The sequence below is a fragment of the Erigeron canadensis genome, chromosome 9 (assembly GCF_010389155.1).
Source record: "Erigeron canadensis isolate Cc75 chromosome 9, C_canadensis_v1, whole genome shotgun sequence".
In the NCBI taxonomy this organism is placed as follows: Eukaryota; Viridiplantae; Streptophyta; class Magnoliopsida; order Asterales; family Asteraceae; genus Erigeron; species Erigeron canadensis.
This window is the reverse complement of record NC_057769.1, coordinates 32,555,233-32,576,326: the sequence shown is the minus strand read 5'-3', so window position 1 is coordinate 32,576,326 and position 21,094 is coordinate 32,555,233. Positions and strand designations below refer to the sequence as shown.

At 33.4% G+C, this 21,094-nt stretch overlaps 2 protein-coding genes across 3 annotated transcripts; both read right to left on the bottom strand.

Annotated features, from left to right (window-relative positions):
- Positions 1-4,336: 4,336 nt before the first annotated feature.
- Positions 4,337-11,313, bottom strand: LOC122582046 (multiple RNA-binding domain-containing protein 1-like). 2 transcript variants are annotated; one of them, XM_043754392.1, is made up of 11 exons: positions 9,881-11,308; positions 8,123-8,212; positions 7,806-8,042; positions 6,833-7,057; positions 6,015-6,414; positions 5,505-5,563; positions 5,232-5,308; positions 5,081-5,136; positions 4,959-4,999; positions 4,822-4,880; positions 4,337-4,580 (listed from the first exon to the last, which is right to left on the bottom strand). In XM_043754392.1, the coding sequence occupies exons 1-10, from the start codon at positions 11,081-11,083 to the stop codon at positions 4,824-4,826; spliced, it is 2,445 nt and encodes an 814-aa protein (XP_043610327.1). In that variant the 5' UTR covers positions 11,084-11,308; the 3' UTR covers positions 4,337-4,580; positions 4,822-4,823. The 2 variants fall into 2 exon arrangements, with proteins under 2 accessions (XP_043610327.1, XP_043610329.1); XM_043754394.1 differs by lacking the exons at positions 4,337-4,580; positions 4,822-4,880; positions 4,959-4,999; ... (1 more) ...; positions 5,232-5,308; positions 5,505-5,563 and having other exon boundaries at positions 6,038-6,121; positions 6,196-6,414; positions 9,881-11,313.
- Positions 11,314-12,142: 829 nt separating this feature from the next.
- Positions 12,143-13,103, bottom strand: LOC122583038 (22.0 kDa heat shock protein). The gene is made up of 2 exons (XM_043755480.1): positions 12,885-13,103; positions 12,143-12,700 (listed from the first exon to the last, which is right to left on the bottom strand). Exons 1-2 carry the CDS (start codon positions 12,997-12,999, stop codon positions 12,252-12,254), a joined length of 564 nt encoding a protein of 187 aa, XP_043611415.1. The 5' UTR covers positions 13,000-13,103; the 3' UTR covers positions 12,143-12,251.
- Positions 13,104-21,094: the final 7,991 nt, after the last annotated feature.

Sequence of the window (21,094 nt, the reverse complement as noted above, 5' to 3'; positions counted from 1 at the left end):
CGGATAATCTAAGGATTGATTATTGTAAATTGATGCACTGAGATTCACGAAACACACACACATATATATAGGGTGACAATCAAATAAGAACCAAATTAAAATGAGAACACTTAAAAACAACATTTTGATGCATTAAAAGTCCATAAAACTGACATAGTGCATAACTAATTATCATTATTTGAGTGTTTAACAACACATTGATCCATCAAAATCAAAAAAATTACGTTTTTTGTTGGATGCATCATTTCGATGAATATGCATCCAAGATGGATGCACAAAACAAAAAACGTGATTTTTTCGATTTTGACGGATCAATGTGTTGTTAAACACTTAAATAATGACAATTTTAAGCATTATGTTAGTTTTATGGACTTTTAATGCATCAAAATGATGTTTTTAAGTGTTCTCATCGTTCTTATTTTAAAAGTGTTCTCACCGGAGTGTTACCCTATATATATATATATATATATATATATTTCCTTTTTCTATTAGTTTTTTCATGAACCCAATTTTTTTTTTTTTAATTTAGTTTACTTTAGTATTTGTTTTATTTTACATATAACCGGATAATCTATTTAATTTCATTATGATCATCTCTATATATATATAGGGTAACACTTCGGTGAGAACAGTCTTAAAATAAGAACGGTAAGAACACTTAAAAAACATCATTTTGATGCATTAAAAGTCCATGAAACTAACATAGTGCATAACTAATTATCATTATTTAAGTGTTTAACAACACATTGATCCGTCAAAATCGAAAAAATCATGTTTTTTGGTGGATGCATCATTTTGAAGAATATGCATCCAAGATGGATGCACAAAACAAAAAACATGATTTTCTTGATTTTGACAGGACAATGTGTTGTTATACACTTAAATAATGATAATTAGTTATGCACTATGTTAGTTTTATGGACTTTTAATGCATCAAAATTATGTTTTTTAAGTGTTCTTACCGTTCATATTTTAAAACTATTCTTATTTGATTGTCCCTATTTATATATATATATATATATATATATGGCGGAGCCACTCTATACTTAGAAAGGGCCATAGCCCATCCTAAGAGACCCAACACATTGAGTTTTATATAGCCTATATTATAGTTTTGATCCAATGATATAAAATGGCCCATCCTAATTCTTTTGTGAATCATTTCATCTCGGTTGACACTTCGTAATTTAATACAGTATCAATTATACATTTCTTCATCATCATTATATTATTATTATATTAGATTTTAGACCTGTGTTCAATATTGGACGTAGATTTATGATATTATCAATATTAGATTTTCATACATTTAATTCATAAAAGCTTATAATTTTGAAGATATATGGTTCTAAGTGTTATACTTTGCAAGTTGTAGTACAATAATCACAGGTATTCGTCACTGTCATTATTAGCTGAGACATATTGGTGGATTTGTTTGTTGTACGCATTCCACAAGACATATACTACAATAATTTCTCTATTATAAAATTTTTAAATTCGTTTTAGTAAGATCACTACATCCTTCTCAAGTTTATTATAGATTCTAATATTATTGTACTATATTACATATTATTATAGTATGTTTGTCTTTATGAATCTATGAATTTATTTTGACATGTTTCTTGTCTTATGAATATATTACTTCAATTTGACATGAACCCCATTCATTATCAATTATTTTAAATAAGTTTTTGTTATCTCAGATATTTTATACAGTTTTGTGTAAGGATATCATTGTTTTGTTATCATTGTTTTGTTATAAACGTATTGCATATTTTTATTCGGAATTGTGTGAACTATATTTGCTTGTGAACTAAATTGATGTTTCGTTTTCATCTTTTGACTAGTGTTTAGGTAAAAAAAATTAAAATTCGGCCCATCCTTAATCAAGTTCCTGGCTTCGCCACTGATATATATATATATATATATCAAGTGTAGAAAAATTATTCATCATTAAACAGCTTCAATCCAGACACTAAGTACATGTACACACTATAATAAGGGGGGAAATAATTATAAGAAAGAAACATTCTTCTAATTCTCCTACGTCATGAAAAATCTTTTCTCTTGATTCTTAATTTCAAGGAATTTGGTGGAAAGTTTAAATTCCAATTCCATATATTTTCTTAACCAAACATGATTATGAATGAAATTTACATTCCAATTCCAATGAATTCCGATGAATTTCGTGAACCAAACGCCCCTTAAAGAGATTGTATGGATTCCACAACCCGCATACTAGACCACGGAGTCCTTTAAAAGATCAATTCATTTCGTGCCTTTCAAATACTCTAGCAAACTAGCAAGAGATCACGTGATCAACACGTATGATTGTATGAAGCATCACTTTAAGCAATAACATCGACTGACGCATGTAACTGCAACACCATTTACTTAAATTACATGACAAACCATTTTTATGAGCTTTAATTTAATATTGAATGACATATATTGGTGAGAACACAACTAATCTAGATTTTGAATACATATTAATTAGCATTCTCGAATGTTCTTATAACCATTACATATAAAACCCAAAGATTTATGATTAACGTTTTTTTTTTACTTTGTTTTTGTACAAAAATTGTACTTCGCCGATAAATGCTTAAGAATAAATTCTTTTATTGACCATATCAGGTCGTTCCCAACATATCTCGTTCTCATTTTTTCTCACATGCTTTCTTGAGAACATGATTGGCAGTCAGATATTCTGTAAGTGTTTTATGGTTTTGTATTCTTGGAAGAAAACTGGAGAAAGAAGAGAGAAGGAAAAGGGGGCCATGCTAACTTCTCTTAGACCAATAAAAAAAATCTCTCTTTTTTGTTTTATAAAATAATAAAGTATTTTAAAAAAACATAAAAAAGAAATATGGCTGGTAATGATATTTTCTGAAATATAAAGTGAAAAAAAGATGATGTGACACAAATATGACAATGAGAAAAAGGTTAGAAAATGGTTAGGGATGGACAAGGCCTTATCTTTAAAACCAAATGAATAAGGAAAATGATAAATAGACCTAAAGATATGTGAGAGAGAGAGAAAAAAAATACATAAATTGATAAAAGTTGTATTTGTAAAGATATGTTTGTAAAAAAATGTAAACATAGAATTAGTTAACTTATAAATAACCCATATGAAGTATTTGTTAACCATGTTAAAGAACTAGATTTTAAACTTGTGTTAAATACACGGGTTTACTTTGTTATAAAGATTAGATTATTTTAAAAGTTTAATAATACGTAAGTTAAAAAGTTCTATTAATTCAAAAGATAAAAAGCTAAGAAACTATCATGAAAGATATTTTAAAAAAAGAATAAACCTTGAAGAATGTTAAGAACGTAAATAAAATTAAAGGCATTCAACAACATTCAACCAGGTTTGAATATTAGAAGCATGTATCTTCCTTCATCTTTTGCAACACTTCTTTGTAGACGACATTCGTTGTAGTGTTTTTTGTCTTCTCATCTTTGTTGCATATCAGTACCTTCAGTCCTTTTTTTTTACTTAATCTGAGATATCACAACATACAATTGTCCGTGCGTGAAAACTGGACGTTGTAGATATAAACTAACGGTCGAAAGTTTGGCCTTGACTTTTGTTGATTGTCATTACGAAAGATTTGACCAACTAGAACTGTCTTCTACGAAACCTGAAGGGTATTTTTTTTCCATAGCTTTATTTGGTTAACAACAATGATAATTATAGTAATAAAATAATAATATAGTTAGATTAGAATCCAAAACTAATAAGAACAATGATAATCATACGTATGTTTTTTAATTGAATTGGGCCTAGGCCTGTTGGGGTTAGATGTAATTTGAATTGGATATTAGTACGTATGCTTTAAACAATTAAAATTTAGATTTAGATAGATACTGATATCCGTAAATTTTAGATTTTAATTTTGTTTGTAATTATAATTATGACATCATCAATTTTCAATTTGATGAAATCGAACCTTATGATTGGTCAATAAGCTATTAGGTCAGTTGTCTTTTAGTATATATAAAGATGTGCATTAGAGTTGGTTAAGTTATACTCCGACCAAATTGCATTTGTGTATTTACCCAATTAGGTGTATTTGATATTGTAAAACGTTTTGAAAAAACATGCTTCTACGGTTCTACCTACGTTAGCTACTTTTCCAAATAAGGTTTATCTCAGTCTAAGATTAATTCTCCTTTTAGATGTCCACTTCACTTCTGCTATATACCATTGGATCAGAATATAACTAAATAACCCTAACTTTAAATCCATCGAGATTTTATTTATTTTTCAAGTAATTATCTTATGGTTACCACCTGATATTTATTTGAAATTCTTTTTACAATATAATTACACATTAATTTTGCATGGTCGTAAAGAAAACATTTTTTCTGTGAATACGTTAGATGTACAAAGAGCACAAACTATAACTTTTTAACATTAAAAGACCCGATATTTACTTGAACTCTGCATTAATATTTTGGTATATGTAACCAAGGTATTCGTACATCAACATTTTGACCTCATATGAATAGAGCAGCCTCCATAGACAATGCCGCCTTAGAAGTTAGCAAGTCCTGCACATCTCTGCAACCTAGATTAAGAAAATAACAAGCAAAATGAGGAACTTTACATATTGTCAGCGTATATTTGCTATTGATGTAAACATAGTTAAGATATGTTTGACATCGTATTTGTTCAATTGAAAAAATTAGAAACTAAATGTTATTGAAAGAGATCTAATATCCATGTAAGTGAAGCCTCTTGAAACCAACCTCGAGATTCACTGTTAATGATTTAGATGAGAAATGATAAAAAGAGAATAAGCTACTTACAACTAACGCATTCGCCTGTATACACTACCACTTGCAGGGTAAGTCATTTGGTCTCTTATCTACAAAAGCCGATATTAAGATTTCTAGTAGAGAATTGTGAATTTTTAATCTGTTTCTTGAATACAAAGGGAACATACCTGAAAGTGACTAGGATTAGCTTCGACCATATTGAATGACCCTGTGAAGTAAGCGACATGAGGTTATAATTCAAATCCGACCATCAAGTACAACCAAGCATGATAACTGATAAACATCTTACCAGCAGTGTGATGAGCACGTTGCGGATCATAATGAGGCAAGTACGTCGCTCTTTGCCTAATTTTAAAGAAAACATATAACTTGTCACTTCTCTTGAGAAATACAACTACAAATCGTGAATGGCAGATTATGGAATGTATCAGACAACAAACCTGTTATGTATAGCATTAGGAATTTGAAGATGGGTTTGGTGGTATGCTCGAGGATCATGATATAATGGTCTGCTCCCCTGCATACATATTTCCAGAACACAACTAAGAGTTATGTTTTAGTAAATTGTTATTGCTGTGAAATATGACCCTAACTATAATTGGTAAATGCCACCCAAGTTGTGAAATCTCATGCAATATACTGCCAGATGAATTTCACATTACATTTTTCCCTATAGCTACTGTTTTGGTGTCAATGTGTAATACGACCATTACCAGTTCTGTGACCACTTGCTTTCTGCCAGAGAAGGGTTGTTGATGACCAATGCTCAAGCCTGACGAAAATCAAGGATGAATATGCTTGCATATACGAGAAAGAGAAATAACAATCATACACGTTTTCATGAGTCATAACTAGATGTATCAAGATGAAAGAGCCAAGCATCTTGGACAACGGGTTGAAAAGTAATATTTTTAGAACAGGACCAAAAAGGCACCAGGTTGGCCCGCTAGCACTTTTGCCCTTTGTTTTGACTTTCTAATAAGAATCAATAACAAATATAATTACAATAATAATCTAAACCTTTAAATAAAACCAGCTAGCGGTCATATACTTGTATGTATATAGAATAGACTTTGGCGCTTACCACCGTTCTCCTTTTAAGTAAATTAATTATTTGACCCAATGAGATAAACACAGCCAAAAATGACGAATTCATAAGTAAATAGGTTCAATTACGATGTCTAGTCATAACCTATTAACATGGTAAAGGAAGCGTAAACAACCTGCAGTTGGACTTGATCCAGCTAGCTTCCATGATGCCTGTTCCCTTAAAAGCTGTACAAGTTCATTGGTAGTTGAAGATGCCCCATCTTTTATACCAGCTTCATGTCTAATAACATTCGATACCTTCATATTGTTATTGTTGACACCTAAATATGTTTGAGATAGTCTTGAATGGCTTGCCTTTTGATATCCACTCCAAGATGGATTTGATTGGCTTGCCGTTTGGTATCCACTCTGAGATGGTCTTGACTGGCTTAGCTTTTGATATCCACTCTGAGATGGTCTTGATTGATTTGCTTTTTGGCTAACCTTAGTAGACTGGGTAACAACAGACTCAGGAATGGTCTTGATTGACTTGCCTTTTGGCACTGACTTTGCAAGAGAAACCTTCAGATGTGCCTGCAAATTTAAGCTATGTGAACAACCTAAACATGATTATGGAAACTAGAGGTGGCAAAATGAGGTCGGGCAAGTTGGGTAACCGGTTTAGGTCAAAACTCAAAACAGGTGATCATTTTGTATAGGTCAAAGTGGTCAGACCGGTTTAGGTTGACCAAAAACACCTTTTTTTCGAAAAAATAAACTATAAACAGTGAGTGTACCTAATATGTTTTCCATATTTCAATTAAATTGTGTAGAGGCCAGAAGGAGGTTTAAACTAAAACTAGACTAAGGGACCTACAGCAGATTTGACCCATCAACCCAGTGGAAGCACTTTCCTGTTAAGCTAGTTTCTTATATTACACATTTAACCAGTTACAGATAAAAGAAATTGACTCATCCAAGCGTAAATGGGTCGATCACATAACTAACTGACCTGTGGGTCACTGTACCCAGTTGACTTCTTGCAACTCAATGTCTCTATACACGAAAGGGCAGCCTTACATGTCTTGTAATTGACAAAAGCAAAGTCGTTTCTCTTAGTTGACCAGAGATTTTTGGCAAGAGCAATGCTTTCAATTTCACCAAACATTTTGAAATGGTCTCTCACTTCCTTTTCGTTCCATGAGGAAGGTAACTGTTCAACATAAACCGATTTGATCTACACAAAGCAATGTAACTTGAGTGAATGAAGTACTCAGTATTAGAGTGGAAAAGTTTGTCAAAACAAGACCACAGCCATTTTTATTGTAAGATACTACGACCAATCAACTATATATATTTTGAGGTGTTGTCAAGAGACAGGGAGATAACTTTGATTAAGGGGGTGTTTGTATGTGGGTTTTAAGTGATTATGGGTACTGAATATTGATAATCATATTACTTATCAATGTGCTGCAGAAAATAGGGTTCAGATATAATGCAGATGTTTTAAGTGATTATAATGTAAATGTCACACGTTTGAGTGTTTGCAAAATCCTAATTATTTCAAAGTTTTGTCAAAAAATAAGTAAAGACATGATGAGACACGGGCATAAAAGCTTCCAGGAGAGTTGTATGCTGCATTCGGGAACCTGGTGGTGATCTATACACCACCAACTTTTAATTGTACACCACCAAACATGCATTAAGGTGTTGTACATTACAATAAAGTGAAACATGTTTAGTGGTGTACAGTTAAAAAATGGTGGTGTACAGATCACCATCCAGTTCCAAGATAGGTCAACAAAATGGGTAAATAGGTAGCTTTATTTAACCCTCAGATATTTTGTTGCAGCTTATATGAAAGTGCTTATTCAAATTGATTGTGAAGCCCCTAAAAGTAAAATACGCAACACCAACTTTTTCCATAAATTTAATGAAACCAAATGCAAAAAATAAAGACAGCTAAAAGATAATAAATAACATACATTATGCATCTCTTCTTCGACCGGATCAGCCACTGACTTGGCCCATCCAGCTTTTATTTTTGAATGTTTCCCAAAAACATTTTTGTTTTGAAGTGTAAGGTAAGCCATTTGAGCATCCCTTTTTGTTTCAAATTCAACAAAAGCAAATCCACGATTCAGCTCAGTGTTTTCAGAGTCGGGTACAACTGTGACTTCATTTATTTTTGTGATGCCAATTTCCTGCAGCAATGCAAGGACCTGCCAAACAGAATCAATCTATTCAGTTATCTAGACAAGCTTGAAAACTCGCACATATCGATAATCATACTATGGCTTACATTTTGGTCGTTCCACTCGTTATCAATATTACTCAGTAAAATAGTATCCTTCCCTTCAACAACGGCTGTGTGACACATGCTTCCACAAATCTGTACTTGCATTTCAGAAGCCAGAGAGCAAATCATTTGAAAGAACAAAACAAAGATAAGTAGGCCTAGAAGAAACAAAATTACATGTATACTACAAGATTTTCATAAAAAACTAAACAGCAAATAGCTGATGAATGTAAACATAAAAAAAGTACAATAACTTTCATTTTTTGTACCTCAATTTCTGAACACCGGGAAAATTTAAGCATGACAAGTATGACTAAGCGATCTCATATTCACAAGAACATCCAGACAAAAAGGTCAAAATTGGGATTAATTACCTACACTTGCTTCTGATCACGACAGTCGACAAAAGTTATAAGGTACAATAAAAATTTCCTTTAACTGAATATAGGAGCTCCTCTATCTCCTTCCTAATAAACTCAAAATGATTAATCAGACTAATAACTTCATTACCAACAGATTTCTAATTTGCAGGTATAATCTACCACCATCTCTAGTCCAAAGTTTGTCTAATTGTATCATAAGGGGGTTCTTTAGTCAATTGGTCATCTTTTTAAACACTAGATAGATAAAATGTAATCACCTCACTCCTCTCTAAATTATCAAATGCATTTAAATTCTGATCTATTATTTTCTATAATGCCAGGATATCAGGAACCACCGGTGCCAGACCTGGTTAAGCTTTGTATGGGAAATTATTCTAGCCAACCACAGAACGAGAATTTTCCTAAAGAGTAAAGCCTAGCAGTCATAAGTACTTGTCACACATATTGAAGACCCATGTGCCATGAAAAGAATAAAGAACAAAGAGTAATTCCTTTTTCCACCTCTCTTTATCAGATAGCTGAGAGTATTGGTACAAATTGCATGAACTATACTAAGACAATATACAGAAGAGGTTTTACCTGTCCAGGTTACCCAGAGAGGGCGAGTCTAGATGTACGCGGCTTAATTGGGGTATCCCCATGGCCTATTTCCGAACCATTTCCCTAGCCCCCACCAAGATGCTTACCTAGGGAGGTTCGAACCCGAGACCTCCTGTGAGGACATCAGGATGCCTAACCACTAAGCCACCTTGTTGGTGGTTTGAACTATACTAAGATATAGACAAGAATTCCTAAAATTTAGTATCAGGCAGATCAGTCGTAAATATATGTAATCTATACATGATAAACCAAATACTAGTAGTTATAAGTTCTGAAGGCATTAGATAAATGTTATAAAGTCTAACAACTGCATTAGATAAATCAGTAAGAGAGACCTTAAAGTTACAAAAATCTTCTTAATCGAAAAAAACTATGTACCCTTTTAAAATTTCTGTTTATTCTGGGACGAAGAAGGTATATCTCCTAATATAACTTAAGCTTCAGAAGGAAAATACTTCAAGCAACAAGAAGCATTTTCAGGAACCTTTACAACTACAAACTGAATACATCATGTGTCAAAATATGATTTAAGAACCTAAGTACTAATTAGAGTCTAGAAACGCTATCCTGAACAGTTAACTTCCAAAATCCGTTCAAGTGACTTGGAAGTACATATGATTCCCCTAAGCAAATCTTTTTTTTTTGGAATGGGTGAATGGCCCTGAGCAAATCAAGTTATCAACGCCATTTACATTGAATTTCCGGTATTCCAGCACAGTAGTTCAAAGTAGTCGAAAATACATATATAAATACAATACTACAGCAAAAGTATAGTTACCTCGACATTGCTGAATTTTGTCAAGGCCAAATTAGCAAGCTCTCCTGAAGCAAATCTAACAAAGCCAAACCCCCTGCTTTTCCCTGATCTGAAATTTGTTATTATTTTCACTTCAACAACCTCACCTAACTCTTCAAAAACTCTTCTAATATCTTCTTCCTTTGTCTCATTACACAACCCATGGATAAAAATCTTTGTCCTTTGCTTCATACGCCACCACGATACCACCATTTCTTCACTCCATTCTCTCGTCTCATTAACAGCTTCCCGTGATTTCATACCATCTGTTTCACTATTCACCAAAATCTCCTTCACATTTTCTTCAACTTTTACACTTTCACTTACTCCAACATCCGTTTGGTAACTCTCTTCATCCTCCTCACCTTCATGTTCCACTACATCCATAGTGTTAACACCATCTTCCAATTCAATCCGATCGCGATCAACCAACATTGACGAACTCACGAAACCACTAACCTCACTTTCATCCCTACAAGAATCATCACTTTCAACCAAACCAACACTAACTTTTTCCCTATCTATAACCTCAACCTCCTTCCTGTCCTCAACTTCCTTTTTACCAACATCAAACTTCTCGACTTCCATAACAACATCATCATTCCCCTTAAAGCTAGCAACTTTTTCTAAACCCATCAAAGAATCATCGTTTTCGACCAAACAAACACTATTTTCCCTATCACTAACCTCAACTTCCTTCTTATCAGCAACATTAAGTTTCTCGGTTTCCATAACAATATTATCATTCCCCTTAAAGCTACCGAAATTTTCAAAACCCGTCAAAGAATCATCGTTTTCGACCAAACAAACACTCTTTTCCCTACCACTAACCTCAACCTCTTTCACATTCTCAATTTCCATACTAACATTATCCTTACAAAACCCGCCTTTTTCGCTACCACTAGCCTCACCCTCCTTCACATTCTCAGCAACAAGATTACCCTTTTCATTTACTACAACTTCATTATCTACTACTAAATCACTAATATTATCATTAGGGCTAACAACATTATTATCTAAATTATCATTATCTTTAACAACTAATAAACGTTTAGGTACCTTTTTAATCACTTTTTTCTTCACTATTTTCTTCACAATTCTAACTTTCTTCTTTACCTTACTTTCACTTTCACCTTGCTCTCTTTTCTTTGATTCAAGTCCATTTTTCTCACCTGGGCTTTTCATTATTAATTTATTTTGTATTTTATTTTATTGGGTTTGGGGGGATTAGCTTTGAATTTATGATGATAGTAGATATGGTGGCGATTGCCGGAGGTTTTGGGTGGTACGGTGGCGATTTGTGGTGGTGGGTCTGGGTTGACCGAATGTGTTTGTTTGGTAAGAAATTAATTTTGTTTTGGTTTTATTTGGATCGATATAAAGACCACCTCTCCAAAGTAGAACATTTTGGGAAACACAGGCACAACAAGTGGACTTAATGATAACTTTTAATGTCGTAACGTTGTTTATATATGTCACAAACTCTTTCAAATATTATTATTATTAAGGTTAGTTATTGTAAGTATTAAAGTAAAACAAATAAAATAAGATCTTACTTCTTAAATCATGGTAAATTTGATGCACGAAGATTCATGAAATACAAATATATATTTATGCACGATGATTTTCATGATGCACAATAATTTTCAGTAAAGAGAAACTTATTGTTTTATTTATTTTACTTTAATAGTTGTTTTATTTTACCTATAACGTATATTATTACTTATTCACACAATAACAACAATATCCAATCTTGACAAAAACGTATAGTAAGAAGAGATGTACACAGTCATATTTCTGTACGAGAGTAATAAATACCACTGTCACAAAAACTTTTGATATAAAGGTGTTATAAGAAAAAGATGCATGCTAGACATATTGAATCTATAAGATTCATAATTAAAGTTTACTTTATAGGAAATAACCAAATATAAAGAAAATTACTTGTTCAAATTTTGTTAAATACAAGTGGAAAAACTATATCGTGTGATTCATGTATGAGAATGGTGAGTCACCGGACATGAATTTTATGTGGTGCACAATCTGGATGTCGATCAAGACGATACATGAGAAGAGGTTCCCACCCATTAAAAAAAATTTTTTCTAACATATATAAATTTCACTACAAGCATGAGAAAAAGCTAATGATCATAATTAAGTCTATAGCTAAATCCGGACACTAATCTTTATAATCATAAAACACACACACACACACACATATATATATATATATATATGCATATATCAATTCAAGTAGTTCATCATCTTTTCCATATATGCAATATATAATTCGTTACATAAGCAAATTAAATACATTTAGTTAAACTTGAGACATTGGACTTTATATGAAGAATCAATCCTCATCAACTTTGACATAAGAAGTCCAATATTTATAAGCAGTATAAACACTAAAAGCCGCAACCAATGCAAACCCAACGTTCACCATGACTTGAGTAAATAGTTTCGACTTCAACACTTGATCACCTACTCCTCCTGTTGTGGCATTCAAAGTGGCAAGTTTTTCGGGTGTTGTATTAATGGCATCAACGACATCCTTTCTTACATCATCTTGAGGCATGGGCGATTCTACGATAGGAGGTGTTACGACTTTCTTAGGCAGAGTAACGCGAAGGCAGCCTTGAGAGAATTTGGCATGAATTTTTGTTGAGTCATATTCCTTTGCAAGCTTGAGTTCTTTTTGGAAACGACTCTTTTTTTTACCTTCTTGATCAACGTTCTCTCCAGTGATCTTTAATAACCCGGTATTGCTTATTTGGATTCGTAGTTGATCCTTCTTGAAATCTAATTATTTGAGCATGTAAAGAATATATAACATGAATAAATTAGTGCTTACATTAAACTAGTTCTTCAAAAATCATGCATTTTTAGTACAAATATACATACATTTATTCACCTAGTAATTTTTTGTTTAGCAAAGAACAAATAAAGATCGATTTCGGAATGTATGTATGTATATATACCGTACCTGGGAGATGGATCACTAGTGTGTCTTGAGTGTCCTCTCGTTTCCATTTGCATAGAGGTTCAAAATCTTCATACGAAAGTAATTTTTGTAAGCTGCTGCTAACTTTTGAATCCATATTGAGATATATATATGTAATAGAAGATTTATTTATTAATTGGTAGGGAATAGAGTAAGAAGACTGGACAGTTATTAAAAAGATATATGATTAATTTTGCATTTGATGATCTTGGTTTATATATATATACATACATAAAAGAATGGATGGTGTGATATTCCTTTTCTAAAAATGTTGGTTTTCGATTCATGGGTTTTGCTTTGTCCCAAGGATAAAGCTTATGTTTCAAATATACTCTTGTAAAAGCAAGGCATGGCTTCAAACAAGAAAGAAAATTAAAGTATCTTGGAACATGCAAAACGCAATGAAGTAACTTTTTAATAAATTATACATATCTTTTAAGCAATTTGTGATGTTGTGGGTTTTTGATAGCTTTGTGTTACTTACTACTTTTCGAATAAGGTTCCACCCGTCCTTCACTGATTAACTCAATGATTGAATACCTGAACTTTTATCCAAAAGGTCACAGGTTCGATACTCACAGCCTGTGATTGTCCGCCAGGATTTTGTCCTGACTTTCGTGGAGCTTTTACCGGGTGGTGCGAGCTGGGGGAGGGGATCGGGTAGGTCCACGATATCTAGTCCAGATACCCGTAATTCGGCCCTTACTGTTTTAAAAAAAAAAAAAGAAAAGAATAAGGGTCCACCCGATAAATTCGAAGAATTGGCCCGAATATAGCTATGTCAAAATGGGCCAAGTTGAGTAGGGTGGACCCGCGAACACTTTAAAAAAAGGGTTAAGTGCAAAAATCGTCCATGTTATTTATCAGTTTTGCAGTTTTTCATCCCTCCGTTAACTTTTTGCCCGAAATCATCCCTGTAGTTTGCACTTTGTCCCTACTTCTGTTAAGTCCCCCATGTACAAGTCACATTGGGGGCATTTTTGTCATTTCACTCCACTTCTTGCTTCACTTTTTTAAAATCGTCCCTATGGTAATTTGTTCATTTTGTAATTTTCATCCCGTGTAAAATTAAAGACCGTTCTAAATTTTTAAATAAAGCAGTTTAAAAGACCGCCTACATTAGAAATAGATACTCGTATTTCATGAGAGGTGTTTGACCCCGGTTCTCCTATAGGTAGCTTTTTTTAAAAAATCTGATCCTTTTAGTTTTACCCACTTGTGATAAACACAACCAACATTAACCCATTTCATAAGTACAGCACATGATGTTGTCATGTTGTAGTTAAGTGTATTGGGCCTGTATTGGCTAACCGATTGCAGCAATTGGCAAGGCGACATGAATTGAATAAAGCTAAAGCATTTGACAATTGTATTATATATAATGATCACATAATTAAATGAAACTAGTAATATAAATTGTAGCTAATTTTTCATCAATTTTACTTATTTGATAACCTGTTTATCCCAACCAACAATTTTAGGCCCAAATGCTGGAATCGGAAGGTTGATATACCTAGTGGAAGGTGATCCAAATGCTGCTGAAAGTAGTAAAACAGAAGTGCGTATCTATGTTTTTGTGAACTTATATCAAATGATTAATGTTTCTCTGTGGTTCGGCAAGATTGAGGTGTGAATGTTACATGTTCTTGGATGGTTGGTCAAGTGTCCCTCCAATGCTTGAATATAAGCAAGGGATCTCCGACAATAAGTGATGACAACGACAGTCAAGGAACGATAAAGGAACGTGAAAGATATAAATACAAGGGTCGTGATCATGAACGATGGAGAGATTCTGAAAGGGAAAGGGAGTGTAATCATGTCAAGAGCGACAAAACGATATTGTTTATGTTTTATCAATCTTACCGAATCAACTTGATAGCGAGCAAATCTTGAGTGTTGCCTATGCACCATCATTAAGTGACCAAATTGACTATTTTGTGGCTTGTCGATATCTAAATGCCATTAAATTATGTGCAAGTTACCTAGAATCTTACGAGACTTGACCGATGAAGACCTATCTGATATCAATGCATGATCAACCCTAAATCAAATTAAAGAGAATATTAGGCAGGCCGATAACCAAACAAGAAACACACATGACGGATACAAAATATCAAACACGAAACCAGTTAACCTCGCCCATCTAGCCCAATTTTTATCCGAGTCCGGTAGGTTTGTTTTAGCATCTCAAAGGGTTTGACATGAAACATAGATGTAAACCAAAGTCATCATGAACATCCCCAATTGTCTAGTAGGAATTCAGCTTCACTACTATTACATATAACTACCAATTAGCTTATAAAACAACGATGGGCTGACGAAGAAAGTTACGGCTGCTCCCACTTTGTTTCCCGGCTCATGTGTCCATACTCCATCCTGTGAAAATAAAAAAGCAAACATTACGCTGGTTGAAAAAAAGATGACACTTAGTAAACTGTGCTTCCGGAGAAAGACTGCGATATGAATGATTTTGGTTAATTGACCACACTTTACAAGTAATATAGCATTAAACTATCTCTCAGTTGGAAGAGATTAAGACTACTTAAGATTAGTTTGTTTTGGCTTACATGCGAGAGGAGATTCATCAAGGTCAATAGGGGAACTAGCAATGCAAGAAACATTGGCTGTCCCTTCAAAAACAATGACCTTATCTGCTAAAAGAGCTGCAACCTCCGAGTCATGTTCAACGATAATCGTGGGCTTCCTCTCTTCCAGTGTAAAATTTCTTATAACATGTGAAGCAACCATACGCTGATGCGGATCCATGTGAAAGGTTGGTTCATCCAACAGGTAAACTAATGCAGGCTGAGATAAAAAAAAAAAATAGGGATAATATGAGTAACTAATGTATACCTGGGCAAGGGTAGTGGAGAGTGCAACATTATACATTTCAGCCTTAGAAAGGCTCTGACACCGTTGATCCATTAGCTGAGGGATTTGAAGAGATTCCATGACATTTGAAACAATCTCAGGATTGTCATACGAACAGGAAACATATTTCTCGAACAAATCACTGACAAAACCAGGGTCCTCGAGAAAGCAATCGACGGTGAAATTTTGGAACAGGTAAGACATGCACAACTTGGGTACGTCTGACTTAAAGCCTCGAATAGTATCAGGTATAACAGCACCAGCCTACACGAAATAAATATATTTTTAAGATGATATATAACAAATTAACTATTAGAGGCGAGGGAGGTCGTTTGGACAGGGCAATAACAAGTAATGTGATTCAAGAAAATATACTTACCAAAAAACAAGAAAAGAAAAAGAGATAATACTTACCATCAAGTTTAAAAAAGTAGACTTGCCGGATCCCTTTTCACCGTACAGAACTGTAATCTGACTGTCTTCGATGTAACCATCGTCAACCTGAGGTGGCAAAATTGGCGGGTTGGTCACCGGGGTGACTCTTATAATTGCACCTTTATGTTATTATATACAGTAGTATTTAAATAAGACATCAATGTAAATTTGATATTTTGGATCAACCTTTTTTTTTTTGGGTCAACTTCATTGAACCTGTAATTAAGACTACTAAGTATTTACTATATATTTTGGGAACATTAATTCAAGTAAAGAAACAATAGATATAGTAGAAAAATATAAGTGATAGCTAATTAGCTATTGCTTAATACTAGCTTCAATTTGATATAGAGAATAGATTGTGTTAGTATTATGGAATTACCATACATAGAGAAGTATGAAGTTCTCCATACATCCATAAATGGTCACATTCTTAAAATATTCGAGTAAAATGAAGCATGAACTACTAGAAGTCTAGAACTGTCTATGTTTTGGTTTCATCATCAGGGGAAGAAACCACTGACATTATCTCAAAGTCCGAAAACAATCTATAAGCCAGTTGTTGAACTAGTCTAGAGTGGAAATAATCTACCTAGAGTTTAGGATAGTTGGCTGTTTTTATGGTAGTAGTCAATTAGTGGGCTAGTTTTCAGCTCTTCTTTTGCCTATATAAGGCATTTTTGTTTCACTTTGTTTTAATCAGAAAGTTACATTTAGAAAACCACTTTCTGCAAGTGTGGTGAGAGTGACTGTGTGAGTTGTATATTTCTGATTCAAAACACCCACATTGGCTTAGTGGCTGAGCAGGAATATCTTTGTGTGCAAACTTTTCTCAGTAATTTGGTAAATTTACGACGGGATAATATACCCTATATATAGAGCGTTCTCTTCCTGGTGTCGGTTTCATTGCAAACATCTGCATTGCATATATTTTTAATAATCCTTTGTGGAAAAACCACCGATGTTAAGATACCCTGTTCATTGGGTTCACTAGGGTCATCTTTCAGCAATCTTTTCAATATAAAAGTCTACTTTGGCAGAATTACTAATACAACCCCTAGAACATTCCCATTATGCTGGTTTCTTAGACATCACAGTTATGACATCTTCCTCCAAGTAATTACGCATGACTCTCACTAAACCATGGCCATCGCCTTTGCGAGGGCTGGTCCAAACCACGGGTAAATAGTACAGTTATATAATTACTCTCATGTTACCATTTTTAGACTTAAATAACCCTGCCCAGAAAAACAACTTTTAACTATAATAATCAAAAGCTAGTCATACCCAAAACTGGTCCAGACCTCATTTATTTGGTTGGGACACATGTGAGGGTGAAAAATCTACTCCTTTGCAGAAGGGCAGTCATGGTAAACTCAGAATTAAACAATGAGATCCCATACAAAAACTTGTACATCCTGCATTGTTTGTACAAGAAAAAAATAGGCCCATATGTGTTAACCACTCTCCACTGTCTGTCCTCTGAATAAAGTGTAACAAGACAAATCCCTTGCTTCCAAAATCCACCAGCTTTTCATTTCTTAATGTGGTAAAGTGACCTGTCAATTCATGTGCTTCTCTCATTTTAAATCTTATGTGACTACATTTACTTTATATATAGATGTGTATCATGACTCTATGATACTCATAAACATCAAAGGTTGACAAGCTTTTGATGCCCTGATTGTTTTTTGATGCTTAAATCATTATGAAATGGGGTTGTTTAGAATGAAGCCTGTTCCAAGATCCTTTTTTGGCTCTTTTTAAGGGATCTCGGACCAGGCTTCATTCTTGACAACCATCTTTTCAACATGTACAAAAAGGTTACGTTCTGACTTCTTGACGATGTGAAAAGGTTACTCACTTCCTATGAATTTGTATGAACCTTGAATGGATCTAAATTTGATGATGTTTTTAACAGTCTTTGGCATATATATATTCGTTTTCTTGAGTGTGAATTAGTTCTATATAGTAATGCTTTTTAGTTTTATTGGTTTATTTAGTTTCCGCTTCTCACTTTTTCTTTATAAGATGACTTTTTCTGTCCTTGTATCGATTGCTTCATATTGATTATGTGCTGAAACTTGAGGTCTGATTGTTTCATTTAGAACACGGTGAATCTTACCTCCTTTCTGCTACATCAATGTCACATCACGTCTTGTCTAGTTTAATGATCATCTTCCGGTTCCACCCTATAATATAGAGGTTAAGAAGTATATTTCTATATTCTGTGCCTGCGGGAAATCGTTTGTTTGAAGTTAAAGGTTAGATCCTCACCATTTATAAATTATCCCACAAACAGCCATTTTATCTTAGAAGATGAGATTGGATTTGGATTATTGGATATGGTTGTTTTAAGAGCACACAAACTCTTTCGTATTTGCAACTGGTTGGGCTTGGATCCAAAAGGCCGAGCCCAAATAGCAAAACTACGTCTTTTGATTTATATGGTTTATTATACGAGTTAGGATGGACATGTATTCCCAACTTATTTGATAATCCTCAAATCAACCATTATGGCTACTTTAGATATTTATACGTTAATCTTGATCGGCCAAATATTCAATATAAATATCACATACCTAATTCTATCATGTGTTATATTCTATTTTCTACTTTGTATAATAAAAAAGTATTTGTAAACGATTACTATCATGCAAAGGAACGTTTACTCGTTTAGAGATATCCTTAAGCAATTCGTAAACTTTAACACATGATAAACTAATATCTATTCTTCCCTTTCTTTATGCAAAGGAATGTTTTTCTACTCCTTAGACCCATATCTATACTTACATGCTTTTATACTCCTTTATAAAAATTATCACACCCTTCATTTTTAGAAATAGTTACACCATGATTACATACGAAATTACTAAATTACCCTTAATAAACACCCACTCTGAAAAGAGTTTTTATAAAATATCAAATTTGCCCAAAATGAATTAATTTACACTTTAAACCTTTATTTTAATAATTAACACTTTAAGTCCATATCTTCTAAAAATTTTCACTATCGCAATTACATCAACCTACACCACTTGAGACCATCACCACCACCAATAGTACCATCACTGACACCGCTTACCCACCACCACCGCCACATTGCGCGGGTACCATGCTCGTTATTAACTTAGAAATTGACATGTGAGAAATTAAAAGTGACAGGGAGAGCGAGATAGCAGTTTCAAACCCATTTCCTCCGGCTATGGTATTTACCACCGATAGCCCGGGGTTCTTTTCCTATGTTCATTTCATTAATGGTATGTTACATCATAATAGTTCATATGAATACTTGATAGATTGTACTAAGTTAAAGTTCAATCTCTAGACAAAGTAGTCTTGCAAAGAAAATTATGTGTTAGTAGAATCATATAGTTTTTTTTATCAAGCTCTCTAGACTCAAATTGGTCAAGATGGATACTACTTAGAAGACCATTATCTTCTACTGTTCACCACATCACAAACGGAGATCGATTACAATGTTCTCCACATCTTCTTTCGTTTTCGATATAATCTTCAACACCATTAGTTATCGATGTGATTATTATTATACTAGTCTTAATACCCGTACGATGTACGGTAGCTATATAGATTGTATCATAAAGAAATTCGAATATGCCTCATACATCATTCGTGAGTATAAAATAACTTGTGGTTAAAGTAAATCGATGATCGAAGATAAATTATAATGAACAGTTTTGATAAATATAATATATGTTTAGTTAGAATTTTGAATTTATCTTAAATTTTTAGAACCACGTCAAAATCGGAACTTGTAAGCATAATTAATAATGACAAATAGCCTTGTGATTTCGGATCGTAAACTCAAATTTTTGATGTCTTCATGTTAATAACTTATTATAATTAATATAAATAATAGTACTTGAAGAATTGAGAAAGGAAAATAGACAATCTATTAATGAGAAAACGATCAATCAAATAATGTTATAATATTTTTTGTATTAATAAGCCAAGAGTTGGAGTTTAAGTCTAAGTCTAATAAGGAAATTGAATTTTTATATAACTAAAAAATCTAATTTAACAAAATAAAATAATTAAAAAGACACATGTCGATCAAGTATTACGCCACGTGTCGTTTCAAGAATATGTCAATCCTGTTTTAGTTTATTGGTAGATTCCAAATCCGTATGATATATACGTTTATTGGTAGGACTTGTTAGGATACTTGTTGATATCATTATTACTTGTTCTTGCTTACTAGCGTATTCTAAATACCTTGATATGTAGTTCATTATGTGAATACATGTGTGAGGGTCATTGATGGACATGGTTGTTATTGAGACATTAATTGATTTATGGATTTACATGTTGTGTGACGGTTTTGTATATGTACAATTATGTGATTTGTTGTATGGTTATTGTATATGTATGTTGAGTTGTTATATGTTACTTGTGTATATATGGAGGACGGTAATGTCTTTGAAAGGTTGAAGATGTGGTGGGAAGGCTGCGGGTGACCCTATATATAAGCATCAAAGGCCTTTCAAAAGTAGTATCGTACAAGTATATACACATGGTGTTTTGGTTATGTGTGGACATTGATGGTCATGGATGAACAACTTATATGCAATTGAGTACAATGAGGTGCATGATGTGCAATTGAGTATAATGAGATGCATGATGACAATACAAACAGGTACTTTAAGTACTTGATGACATTTTACAGGTACTTTTAGTACTTGAGGACATTATGGACGACATGGGGACATTGAGGGACATTGGGTACAAGTGTGCAAATCTTAGACCATGTTTGGTGTTAATTTGTATTGGTTGACATTGGTACGTGTTCTTGTTCATTCTTTCCTACGAACTCACCAACCTAGTATTGACCTTGTTTAGTACACTTTTTAGGTTACCAAGAAAAT